The 11,337-nt window shown below is 60.1% G+C and overlaps 2 protein-coding genes across 4 annotated transcripts; one reads left to right on the forward strand and one right to left on the reverse strand.

Moving 5' to 3' along the window:
• Window positions 1-215: 215 nt before the first annotated feature.
• Window positions 216-7,904, reverse strand: LOC144326247 (apical junction component 1 homolog). Of its 3 annotated transcripts, none has more exons than XM_077922803.1 (3): window positions 7,764-7,904; window positions 4,261-4,331; window positions 216-3,286 (listed from the first exon to the last, which is right to left on the reverse strand). In XM_077922803.1, exon 3 carries the CDS (start codon window positions 3,239-3,241, stop codon window positions 1,001-1,003), a length of 2,241 nt encoding a protein of 746 aa, XP_077778929.1. In that variant the 5' UTR covers window positions 3,242-3,286; window positions 4,261-4,331; window positions 7,764-7,904; the 3' UTR covers window positions 216-1,000. The 3 variants fall into 3 exon arrangements, with proteins under 3 accessions (XP_077778929.1, XP_077778930.1, XP_077778928.1); XM_077922804.1 differs by lacking the exon at window positions 7,764-7,904 and adding an exon at window positions 5,135-5,331; XM_077922802.1 differs by lacking the exon at window positions 7,764-7,904 and adding an exon at window positions 5,035-5,331.
• Window positions 7,900-11,200, forward strand: LOC144326248 (14 kDa phosphohistidine phosphatase-like). The gene is made up of 3 exons (XM_077922805.1): window positions 7,900-8,047; window positions 8,770-8,894; window positions 11,067-11,200. Exons 1-3 carry the CDS (start codon window positions 7,900-7,902, stop codon window positions 11,157-11,159), a joined length of 366 nt encoding a protein of 121 aa, XP_077778931.1. The 3' UTR covers window positions 11,160-11,200.
• The last annotated feature ends 137 nt before the right edge of the window (window positions 11,201-11,337 follow it).

Consider the following 11,337-nt stretch of genomic DNA (forward strand, 5'->3'; position numbering starts at 1 on the left):
CAACGATTCCATCATTATCGAATAATGACGATCCAAAATAACGATCCAAAAGAAGCCGATAAATCGGGGATTTCCGAGGGCAAGGCGGGGATTTCAAAGGCTGGACGGTGGAACTCCCTGCCACTTCGACACACAAACATTGCACAAACTGCAGCAAATTGGCACCCGTTTTCCGTTCTTTCCGTTGGAACTCCCTGCCACTCGAACCCAGAAAAGTCTGTTGGAACTCCCTGCCACGTGAACCAAGAAAGGTCGCACGAACTGCAGCAATACCGGCGCGCGTTTCTGGTGTTATTTTGTCCGTTCTTCCCAGTGGAACTCCCTGCCACTTGAAGCCAGAAACATCCCACAAACTGCATCAAAACCCAGCCCATTTCTGGTCTTTTTTTGTCCGTTCTTGCCAGTGGAACTCCCTGCCACTTCAAGCCAGAAACAGTGCACAAACGGCAGCAAAACGGCGCCCGTTTTTCATTCTTCCAGTTGGAACTCCCTGCCACTTGAAACCGGAGACATTGTGCCAACTGCAGCAAAACGGAGCCCATGTCTGGTTTTCCCCCCATTGGAACTCCCTGCCACTTGAACACAGAAACATTGAAGGAACTGCAGCAAAACGGAGGCCATTTCTGTCTTTTTTTGCCTGTTCCTCCCCTTGGAACTCCCTGCCACTTGAACACAGAAACATCCCACAAACTGCAGCAAAGCGGAGGCCATTTCTGGTGTTATTTGTCCGTTCTTCCCAGTGGAACTCCCTGCCACTTGAACACAGAAAAATCGCAAGAAATGCAGCAAAACGCGTCTGTTTTTCGTTCTTCCGGTTGGAACTCCCTGCTGCTTGAACCCAGAAAAGTCCGCAAACCGCATCAAAACGGTTCCCATGTCTGTTTTTGTTGTCTGTCGGAACTCCCCGCCACTTGAACCCAGAACCATGCACAAACCGCCTCAAAACGGTGCCCATTTTCCCGCCCTTTCCCTCGGAACTCCCCGCCACTTGCCTCCTCCGCTACATCAGCTCATCCAGCAAGTTGGGACTGGCCACCCAGTCCAGGGTCCTGGGTTCGGATCCCGCCATGATCATGCACAGGAACTGCTTCCCCGTCCTCCGATCGACAGGATAGATAGTGGTGGGCGTGAAGCGGCGCCCGCTCTCCACAAAGGCCACCAGGCGCCCGTAGACCTCCGGGAACTCGCGCCGCAGCGCCACGCCCCGGGCGCGCAGCTCCCGCTGGATGTGGACGAAGCACACCTCCCGCGCCCGCCGGTCCTCCTGGTCCCCGGCGCCCGGCGGCGGCGTCAGGATCAGTGTCTCGATCTCGGCGCCCGGCGCCGCCCCGCCCGGCGCCGAGGCCGCCAGCGCCACCTTGGCGTGCTGGCGCGAGACTGGGTGCCCCTCGCCCGCCGCCACCGTGACGTTCAGCACAAAGCACTCTGCCGGGTCGTAATCCTCCCCGGCGCGCTGCAACTCCCGGGCGTAGGCGCCCAGGTTCCCGGCGTGGGCGCCCACTTCGCGGAGGGAGAGGTAAGTTGGCGCCGCCGCCAGGGCGCCCAGTCCGGCGCGGAGAAAGTTCTCGGCGGCACCGGCGCCCGGGAAGCCGAGGAAGAGGACGCCGCGCCCGCGGGAGAGGAAGCCGACGCGCGCCAGGCGGGAGAAGGCCCGGTGCGCCGCCGCGTCCTCCCGGGAGAAACGTAGCGCGTTGCGGCAGGCGCTGGCGGCGCGGCCGGCGGCGCAGCGCTCCTTGTGGCGGCGCCAGTCCTGGCGCCGGCAGTGGCGCGAGCAGTAGAGGGTGCGGCAGCTGTGGCAGGACTTGAAGTAGAGGCAGGCGTGAAACATCGTTTCCGTGCGCCCGCAGCGGGCGTTGGAGCACATGACGTCGTCCTCGTCGGTGCTGGCGTCCGGGGAACTGGCGCCCGGCGTCTCCGCCGGGCGCTCGGGGTCGGCGCCCGGTTTGTAGTCGATCACCAGGTCCGTGATGAGCTGGTCCAGTTGTTCCAGGCTGCGTTGGCGCGCCGGCGCCGGGCGCCCGGTGATCTCGTTGTCGGTGATGGTGATCTCCGGCGTCACGAACCAGGCGCCGCGCCCGGCGGCGCCCGGTTTTTCCAGAAGGGAGTTCTCCGAGAGGGAGAGGGCGGCGTAGCGCTTGGGGGAGCTGGAGAGCGTCACCACCACGGGCGCCGGGCGCCGAGTGTCGGGCGAGAGGGCCGGCGGCGCCTGGTGGCGCGCTAGAATGTTCTCGTAGCTGCGCCCACGCCACAGCGGCTGGTCAGGGCGCCCGCGCGGCGCCAGGATGTCGTCCCACGACTTGGAGTGGCTGCGCGCTTCGGTTCCCAGCCGCGGCGTCTGCCAGGGCGATTGGGCGGCGCCCGGTGGGTAGCACCCGACCTGCCAGGTCTGGTAGGGCGCCGCCACCGGGCGCCAGGCGCCGTACGGGTGAGGGTATGTCCGTGAGACCGGCGCCTGGACGGGCGCGACGCCGTCGAAGGGCGGAGCGGCGCCCGGTGGCGCGGCGCCATAAAAGGGGGGTGCGGCGCCCGGTGGGGTGGCGCCGTAAAAGGGAGGCGCGGCGCCCTCGAACGTTGGCACGGCGCCGTCAAACATTGGCACGGCGCCGTAAAACGGGGAAATGTAGTTCGTCCGGCTGGGCGCCTCCCGGACAGGGTGGGCGTCCAGGAACGGGGAAACGTAGTTCCGGACCGGGCGCGGCGGCGGCGGCGCGTATCCTCCGTCGCCGGCGTAGAAGACCTGGAGGGGCGCCGGTTGCGGGTTCGGGTCGTAGGCCTCTCCCGGCGCCCGGTCCTCGTAGGTGTCGCTGGGCGTGGGGGTGCGGGAGGGGCGCCAGGCGCCAGGCACGGTCAGGCCGCTCCTTGCCGGGGAGACGTAGCGCGGCGGCGGGTCGGGCTTGATGTCCAGGCGCCGGCGCGGGGCGTTGGCGGGCGGCGCGTTGGCGCCGTGCTGGGCGCCCTGGAAGGGGGAGATGCGGCTGCGCTGGGGCTGGAGCTTGACCGGGTGCAGCTCGTTGGCGTGGCGCCCAGCGCTTTTGGAGCGCGCCCGGGGCGCCGGGTCTCGGGGTGCCTCGCGCCCGCGCCGGGGGCCGGGCGCTGGCGGCTCGTCGTCCAGCCACTCCAGGAAGTCGAAGCTGCGGCAGTGGCGCTTGTGGAAGGGCTGGGGCGCCGCCGACATGGCGCAGGGGAACGGCGGCGCCGTCTGGACGTGGCGCAGGAGGTCCGGCGGGTGGGTGCGGGTCATCTTCAGAAGGGCGGGCCGGGCGCCGCGCCGCCCTCAGTGCGGATCCTGCGGGGGAGAGGGAGGGGCGTCAAGGGGCGGGGGGGAACTACAGTTCCCAGGATCGCTAGCTTGGGAATCGTAGTTTTTTCCAGCGCTTTGGGACTACAACTCCCATGATCCCTAGCTAGCCGGACCAGCAGTCAGGGGAGTTGTAGTCCCAAAGAGCTGGAAAACAAACTACAATTCCCATAAAAAACTACAATTCCCAATGTCCCAGCTCTATGTGACTACAACTCCCATGATCCCTAGCTAGCCGGACCAGCAGTCTGGGGTGATGGGAATTGTAGTTTCCCCCGTTGTTTTCCCGCTAGCTAGGGATCGTGGGAGTTGTAGTCCCAAAGAGCTGGAAAAAACTACAATTCCCATAAAAACTACAATTCCCAATGTCCCAGCTCTATGGGACTACAATTCCCATGATCCCTAGCTAGCTGGACCGGCGGTCACGGATGATGGGAATTGTAGTTTTTTCCCAGCTCTTTGGGACTACAACTCCCACGATCCCTAGCTAAACAGACCAGAGATCAGGGATGATGGGAATTGTAGTTTTTTTCCCCTAGCTCTTTGGGACTACAGCTCCCACGATGCCTAGCTAGCGGGAAAACTACAATTCCCATCATCCTAGCTAGTGGGGGAAACTAGCATTCCCATCCTCCCTGACCGCTGGTCTGGCTAGCTAGGGATCATGGGAGTTATAGTCCCAAACAGTTGGGAAAACTACAATTCCCATGATCCCCAGCTCGCCGGACCAGCGGTCTGGGAGGATGGGAATTGTAGTTTTTTCCAGCTGTTTGGGACTACAACTCCCATGATCCCTAGCTCTGGGAACTGTAGTTTGCCGGCACCCGGAGAGCTGCCATTCCCAGAATTCCCCATGGAATTCAGCCAATGGATGAAACTACAATTCCCAGCACCTTGCTGGAGACGCAACCTGGGGAACTCCCTGCCACTAGATATCTAGCAGCAGAAGGTGGGCCTCTTACCTGGCCCGGCAGGCGTCGCTGGGCGTGGGGCTGGCGCTCCATGCTGCTCCCCGGGGCGTCAGGCGAGGGGCCTAGAGTTCGAAAGAGGAGAAGGGAAGGGTCAGCGGTGGGGGGAGGCAAAGGCACTCTGCGCATGCTCAGGGGCAAGCTTTGGTTATAATAGTCAGAAGAGCAACTCCCCACAAGTGGACCAGGCTGCTTCCCCTCTGCCCCCCACAAGTGGTCCAGGCTGTGCCCCAAAAATGGACCAGACTTCGCCCCACATGTGGACCACGCTGCACCCCCTCTGCACCCCACAAATGGACCAAGCTGCTCCCCATAAGTGGACCAGGCTGCTCCCCCTCTGCACCCCACAAGTGGACCAGGCTGTGCCCCAAAAATGGACCAGGCTGCTCCACCTCTGCACCCCACAAGTGGTCCAGGCTGTGCCCCAAAAATGGACCACGTTGCGCCCCACAAGTGGACCAGGCTGATCCCCTTCTGCTCCCCACAACTGGGCCAGGCTTCTCCCCATAAGTGGACTATTCTGCTCCCCCTCTGCCCCCCACAAGTGGACCAGGCTGCTCCCCATAAGTGGACCAGGCTGCTCCCCCTCTGCACCCCACAAATGGACCATTCTGCTCCCCTCTGCCCCCAATTGGACCATCCTTCCCCCCTATTTCCGCAAATGGTCTCGCCCGCCGCCCGCCCGTTGGCAGCCGAGCCAAACCATCCGGCTCTGCTGGCGGGGGTGGGGTGGGGTTTGGGGGGTTCCAACCGTTGGCCTGACGTCACCTTGGCAGGACCCACTTCCAGGAGGAGGGGGAGGAAACCGGAGATCCCCCCCTTCCCCGGGAATCGTCGCGACCATCGGTCCAGGCGCTTCCCCCCCCACCGGACAGGAGGGAAAGGGCGATGGTCTCTTCCAATTCCCCCCTGCGATGTCAGGGCGATTTGGAGCCGTCCGAAGCGCCCGGTGTCGCCTGGCCTGTTGGCTCCGCGCAGCCGCAGTGGAGGAAGCGTTGCCGGCTCCGCAGCGGCACCGTGTGGCGGAAGGGAGAAAGGGCGCCTTAAAGGGGCCGCGGCTGGGAAATGGCTATGGGGGGGGGGGGGAGACTCGTCCACTTATGGGGAGCAGCCTGGCCCAATTGTGGGGGGCAGAAGGGGGCAGGCTAGTCTACTTGGGGGGAGAAGCCTGGTCCACTTGTGGGGAGAAGCCTGGTCTACTTGGGGGGAGCAGCCTGGTCCACTTGTGGGGAGCAGAGGGGGAGGAGCCTGGTCCACTTGTGGGGAGCAGCCTGGTTTACTTGGGGGGAGCAGCCTGATCCACTTATGGGGTCAGAGGGGGAGGAGCCTGGTCCACTTGTGGGGTGCAGAGGGGGAGCTGCCTGGTTTACTTGGGGGGAGCAGCCTGGTCCACTTGTGGGGAGGAGCCTGGTCCACTTGTGGGGAGCAGCCTGGTTTACTTGGGGGGAGGAGCCTGGTCCACTTGTGGGGAGCAGCCTGGTTTACTTGGGGGGTCAGCCTGATTCACTTGGGGGGAGCAGCCTGGTTTACTTGTGGGGAGGAGCCTGGTCCACTTGTGGGGAGCAGCCTGGTTTACTTGGGGGGTCAGCCTGATTCACTTGGGGGGAGCAGCCTGGTCCACTTGTGGGGAGGAGCCTGGTCCACTTGTGGGGAGCAGCCTGGTTTACTTGGGGGGAGCAGCCTGGTCCACTTGTGGGGAGGAGCCTGGTCCACTTGTGGGGAGCAACCTGGTTTACTTGTGGGGAGGAGCCTGGTCCACTTGTGGGGAGCAGCCTGGTTTACTTGGGGGGGTCAGACTGATTCACTTGGGGGGAGCAGCCTGGTTTACTTGTGGGGAGGAGCCTGGTCCACTTGTGGGGAGCAGCCTGGTTTACTTGGGGGGTCAGCCTGATTCACTTGGGGGGAGCAGCCTGGTTTACTTGTGGGGAGGAGCCTGGTCCACTTGTGGGGAGCAGCCTGGTTTACTTGGGGGGGTCAGCCTGATTCACTTGGGGGGAGCAGCCTGGTTTACTTGTGGGGAGGAGCCTGGTCCACTTGTGGGGAGCAGCCTGGTTTACTTGGGGGGTCAGCCTGATTCACTTGGGGGGAGCAGCCTGGTTTACTTGTGGGGAGGAGCCTGGTCCACTTGTGGGGAGCAGCCTGGTTTACTTGGGGGGGTCAGCCTGATTCACTTGGGGGGAGCAGCCTGGTTTACTTGTGGGGAGGAGCCTGGTCCACTTGTGGGGAGCAGCCTGGTTTACTTGGGGGGTCAGCCTGATTCACTTGGGGGGAGCAGCCTGGTTTACTTGTGGGGAGGAGCCTGGTCCACTTGTGGGGAGCAGCCTGGTTTACTTGGGGGGTCAGCCTGATTCACTTGGGGGGAGCAGCCTGGTCCACTTGTGGGGAGGAGCCTGGTCCACTTGTGGGGAGCAGCCTGGTTTACTTGAGGGGAGCAGCCTGATCCACTTATGGGGTCAGAGGGGGAGCAGCCTGGTCCACTTGTGGGGGGCGGAGGGGGAGCAGCCTGCTTCACTTGTGGGGAGTAGCCTGGTCCACTTGTGCGGAGAAGCCTGGTTTACTTGGGGGGTCAGCCTGATTCACTTGGGGGGAGCAGCCTGGTTTACTTGTGGGGAGGAGCCTGGTCCACTTGTGGGGAGAAGCCTGGTTTACTTGGGGGGTCAGCCTGATTCACTTGGGGGGAGCAGCCTGGTCCACTTGTGGGGAGGAGCCTGGTCCACTTGTGGGGAGCAGCCTGGTTTACTTGGGGGGGTCAGCCTGATTCACTTGGGGGGAGCAGCCTGGTTTACTTGTGGGGAGCAGAGGGGGAGGAGCCTGGTCCACGTGTGGGGAGCAGCCTGGTTTACTTGGGGGGAGCAGCCTGATCCACTTATGGGGTCAGAGGGGGAGCAGCCTGGTCCACTTGTGGGGGGCGGAGGGGGAGCAGCCTGCTTCACTTGTGGGGAGTAGCCTGGTCCACTTGTGGGGAGCAGCCTGGTCCACTTGTGGGGAGAAGCCTGGTCCACTTGTGGGGGGCGGAGGGGGAGAAGCCTGGTCCACTATTATTTATTATTATTAAATAAAATTTCGCACCCGGCGCCGGCCTCCCCCCTCCAACCCAGAGAGTGGATTCTCCCTTTGTGATGGGAATTCTAGCACTGCCTGGGAAGAAGGCGCCTCCTTGGGTCCTGAAAACTACAGTTCCCAAGGTGCACCTGGAGCCTGGCATTGCCATTCCCCTGCTAAGCCTGGACGCAAATCCTCATGGGGATTGTAGTTCGCTCAGGACGCCTTTCAAGCGATTTGGTGGCTGTCGGCGCGCCGATTGGATGAGGCGCCTATCAATTAACCTAATCCCGCCCCCTCCGCGGCATCAGACGCACGATACGCCGCGCTTGATAGATGCGACGCGCCCATTGGCCGAGGCGCCTGTCAAATAACCTAATCCCGCCCCCTGCTCGGCGTCAGACGCACGTTTGGGCACGCCGGGAAGAACCGACGCGCCCATTGGCTGAGCCTACCTGTCATTGACGTAACCCCCGCCCCAGGGGTGGGGCTTCAGCAGCAGCCGAGCCGCCATTGGCCCCGCGCCTTTGAACGCGGGCGCTGATTGGCTGGGCCGTTCGCGCTCCTCATTTCTCCTCAGAAAGCGCAGCAATGGCGGACGGAGACTTGAAGCGGGTTCCCGACGTGGATATCGACGAGGCCGACGGCGTCTTCAAGTACGTCCTCATCCGCGTCACGACGCCGGGCGCCGGGCCGGGGAAGGACGTCGTGCGCGGCTACGCCTGGGCCGAATATCACGGTGAGGGGACGCCGGGTGCGGGCGAAAATGCCGGGGGAGAATTCTGATTGGGCGAGGCGCACGCACGTCAACAGTGGAGGCGGGGAGAGAACGACTGTGGCGGGTTCCTATTGGGCGAAGCGGGGATGGAATGCCGGTTGCGGGTTCCGATTGGGCAAGGCGCAGGCAAGTGGACAGTGCAGGCGGGGAGAGAACGCCGGTTCCGGGTTACGATTGGGCGAGGCGGGAAGAGAACGCCGCTTGCCGGTTCTGATTGGGCGAGGCGCAGGCATGTGAAGTGAAGGCGGGGAGAGAACGACGGTGGCGGGTTCCGATTGGACGAAGCGTACGCTTGGGGGTAGTTGAGGCGGTTGCGACTTCTGATTGGGTGAGGCGCAGGGACGTTATATAGTGGAGGTGGGGAGAGGGCGCCGGTTGTGGCTTTCGATTGGGCGAGGCGGGGAGAGAACGCCGGTTGTGGGTTCCGATTGGGTGAGGCGCAGTGGAAAGTGAAGGCGGGATGGATCTCAGGTAGCGACTTTTGATTGGGTGAGACGTAGTCACTTGGACAGAGAAGGCGGGGCTAGAACCCCAGATGCGGGTTCCGATTGGGGAGGCATAGGCACGTGGATATTGAAGGCGGGGAGAGAACGACGGGAGCGGGTTCCGATTGGACGATTGTTATTATTAGTAGTAGAAGTAGTTATTAATTATTATTATTATTATTATTATTTCCCTTCCAGCCGACATCTATGATCGCGTCTCGGAGGATCTCTCCCGGCTCGGGTTCGAGTGCGAGTGTCTGGGCGGCGGGCGGATCTCCCGCCAGAGCGGATCCCGCAAGATCCACGTCTATGGCTACTCCGTGGTGAGCGACTCTCCATCCTAGAGCGGTGTTGGGGACTACAATTCCCATCATCCCTGAGCGCTGGGCCGGCTAGCAAAGGATCATGGGAATTGTAGTTTCCCCTGCTGTTTTCCACTAGCGATGGATCGTGGAAGTTGTAGTTCTAAACAGCTGGGGGAAAACTACAATTCCCATCATCCCTGACAGCTGGGCCGGCTAGCAAGGGATCATGGGAGTTGTAGTCCCAAACAGCTAGGGAAAACTACAGTTCCCATCATCCCTGGCCGCTGGGTGCGCCTAGCAAGGCATCATGGGAGTTGTAGTCCCAAACATTGGGTAAAAACTACCATTCCCATCATCCCTGTCCAGCTAGCGAGGGATAATAAGAGTTGTAGTCCCAAACAGCGGGTAAAACTACAATTCCCATCATCCCTGACAGCTGGGCCGGCTACCAAAGGATCGTGGGAGCTGTAGTCCCAAACAGCTGGGGGAAACTACAGTTCCCATCATTCCTGACGACTGGGTGCGCCTAGCAAGGCATCATGGGAGTTGTAGTCCCAAACAGCTAGGGAAAACTACAGTTCCCATCATCCCTGGCCGCTGGTCCAGCTAGCTAAGGATCATGGGAGTTGTAGTCCCAAACATTGGGTAAAAACTACCATTCCCATCATCCCTGTCCAGCTAGCGAGGGATAATAAGAGTTGTAGTCCCAAACAGCGGGTAAAACTACAATTCCCATCATCCCTGAGCGCCGGTCCGGCTAGCAAAGGATCATGGGAATTGTAGTTTCCCCTGCTGTTTTCCACTAGCGATGGATCGTGGAAGTTGTAGTTCTAAACAGCTGGGGAAAACTACAATTCCCATCATCCCTGACAGCTGGGCCGGCTAGCAAAGGATCGTGGGAGCTGTAGTCCCAAACAGCTGGGGGAAACTACAGTTCCCATCATTCCTGACGACTGGGTGCGCCTAGCAAGGCATCATGGGAGTTTTAGTCCCAAACAGCTGGGGGAAACTACAGTTCCCATCATCCCTGACCGCTGGTCCGGTTAGCGAGGGATCATGGGAGTTGTAGTTCTAAACAGCTGGAAAAGACTACAATTCCCACGATCCCTCACTAGCCGGACCAGCGGTCAGGGATGATGGGAATGGTAGTTTTTCCCGCTAGCTAGGGATCATGGGAGTTGTAGTCCCAAACAGCTGGGGAAAACTACAGTTCCCATCATCCCTGGCCGCTGGTCCAGCTAGCTAAGGATCATGGGAGTTGTAGTCCCAAACATCGGGTAAAAACTACAATTCCCATCATCCCTGACAGCTGGGTCGGCTAGCAAGGGATTATGGGAATGGTAGTTTTTCCCTCTGTTTGGGAGTACAGCTCCCATGATCGCTTGCTAGCAGGGAGACAGCGGGGAAAACTACAATTCCCATCATTCCTGACGACTGGGTGCGCCCAGCAAGGCATCATGGGAGTTGTAGTCCCAAACAGCTGGGGAAAACTACAGTTCCCATCATCCCTGACCGCTGGTCCGGCTAGCAAGGGATCATGGGAGCTGTAGTCCCAAACAGATGGGGGAAAACTACAATTCCCATCATCCCTAGCTGCTAGTCCTGTTAGCTAAGGAGCATGGGAACTGTAGTCCCAAAGAGCTGGAGAAAACGATTCCCATTATCCCTGATCTCTGGTCCAGCTAGCTAGGGATTATGGGAGTTGTAGTCCCAAAGAGCTGAAAAAACTACAATTCCCATGATCCCTCACTAGCCGGACCAGCGTTCAGGGATGATGGGAATGGTAGTTTTCCCGCTGTGTTCCCACCAGCTAGGTATCATGGGAATTGTAGTTCCAAACAGCTGGAAAAAACTACAATTCCCATGATCCCTAGCTAGCAGGACCAGCCGTCAGGGATGATGGGAATTGTAGTTTTTTCCGCTAGCAAGGGATCATGGGAGTTGTACTCCCAAAGAGGTGGAGGAAAACTACAATTCCCATCATCCCTGACTGCTCGTCTGGCTAGCTAGGGAACATGGGAGCTGTAGTCCCAAACAGCGGGGGAAACTACAATTCCCATCATTCCTGTGATTCTTCTTCCTGCATTTTACACAATTAAATGACACTATATTATTAGTATCATTTTATAGTCATTAATATTTATGATGATGACGATTAATTATTACTAATTATTACTAATTATCTTTCAGGGCTTCGGCCGGGCGCCGCATTCGGTCGCCACCGAAAAACTGGGCGCCGCTTTCCCCGACTACCAAGTCACCTGGTCGGACGACGGCTACTGATTTATTTCATTTCCTCCAATAAAATAAAAATTCGCACCCGGCGCCTGGCGTGAAATGTAGCGTTCCGGGCGCCAAGGCTTCCTTTCGATCATCTGGTCCAGGATTCGAACCCGGATCCCGGGCGCCCCTTCGCCCCCATCGTCTGCCGGAAACTACAGTTCCCAAAAGGGCGCCTTCT

The sequence above is a fragment of the Podarcis muralis genome, chromosome W (genome assembly GCF_964188315.1).
Source record: "Podarcis muralis chromosome W, rPodMur119.hap1.1, whole genome shotgun sequence".
NCBI classification, from domain to species: domain Eukaryota; kingdom Metazoa; phylum Chordata; class Lepidosauria; order Squamata; family Lacertidae; genus Podarcis; species Podarcis muralis.

Bases quoted from the DNA above. Each gene is read 5' to 3' on its own strand.
- LOC144326247 (XM_077922803.1), bottom strand. From the start codon at position 3,241: ATGACCCGCACCCACCCGCCGGACCTCCTGCGCCACGTCCAGACGGCG.
- LOC144326248 (XM_077922805.1), top strand. From the start codon at position 7,900: ATGGCGGACGGAGACTTGAAGCGGGTTCCCGACGTGGATATCGACGAG. The intron at 8,048-8,769 runs GTGAGGGGACGC...TTTCCCTTCCAG, and splicing joins CGCCTGGGCCGAATATCACG to CCGACATCTATGATCGCGTC. The intron at 8,895-11,066 runs GTGAGCGACTCT...ATTATCTTTCAG, and splicing joins ACGTCTATGGCTACTCCGTG to GGCTTCGGCCGGGCGCCGCA.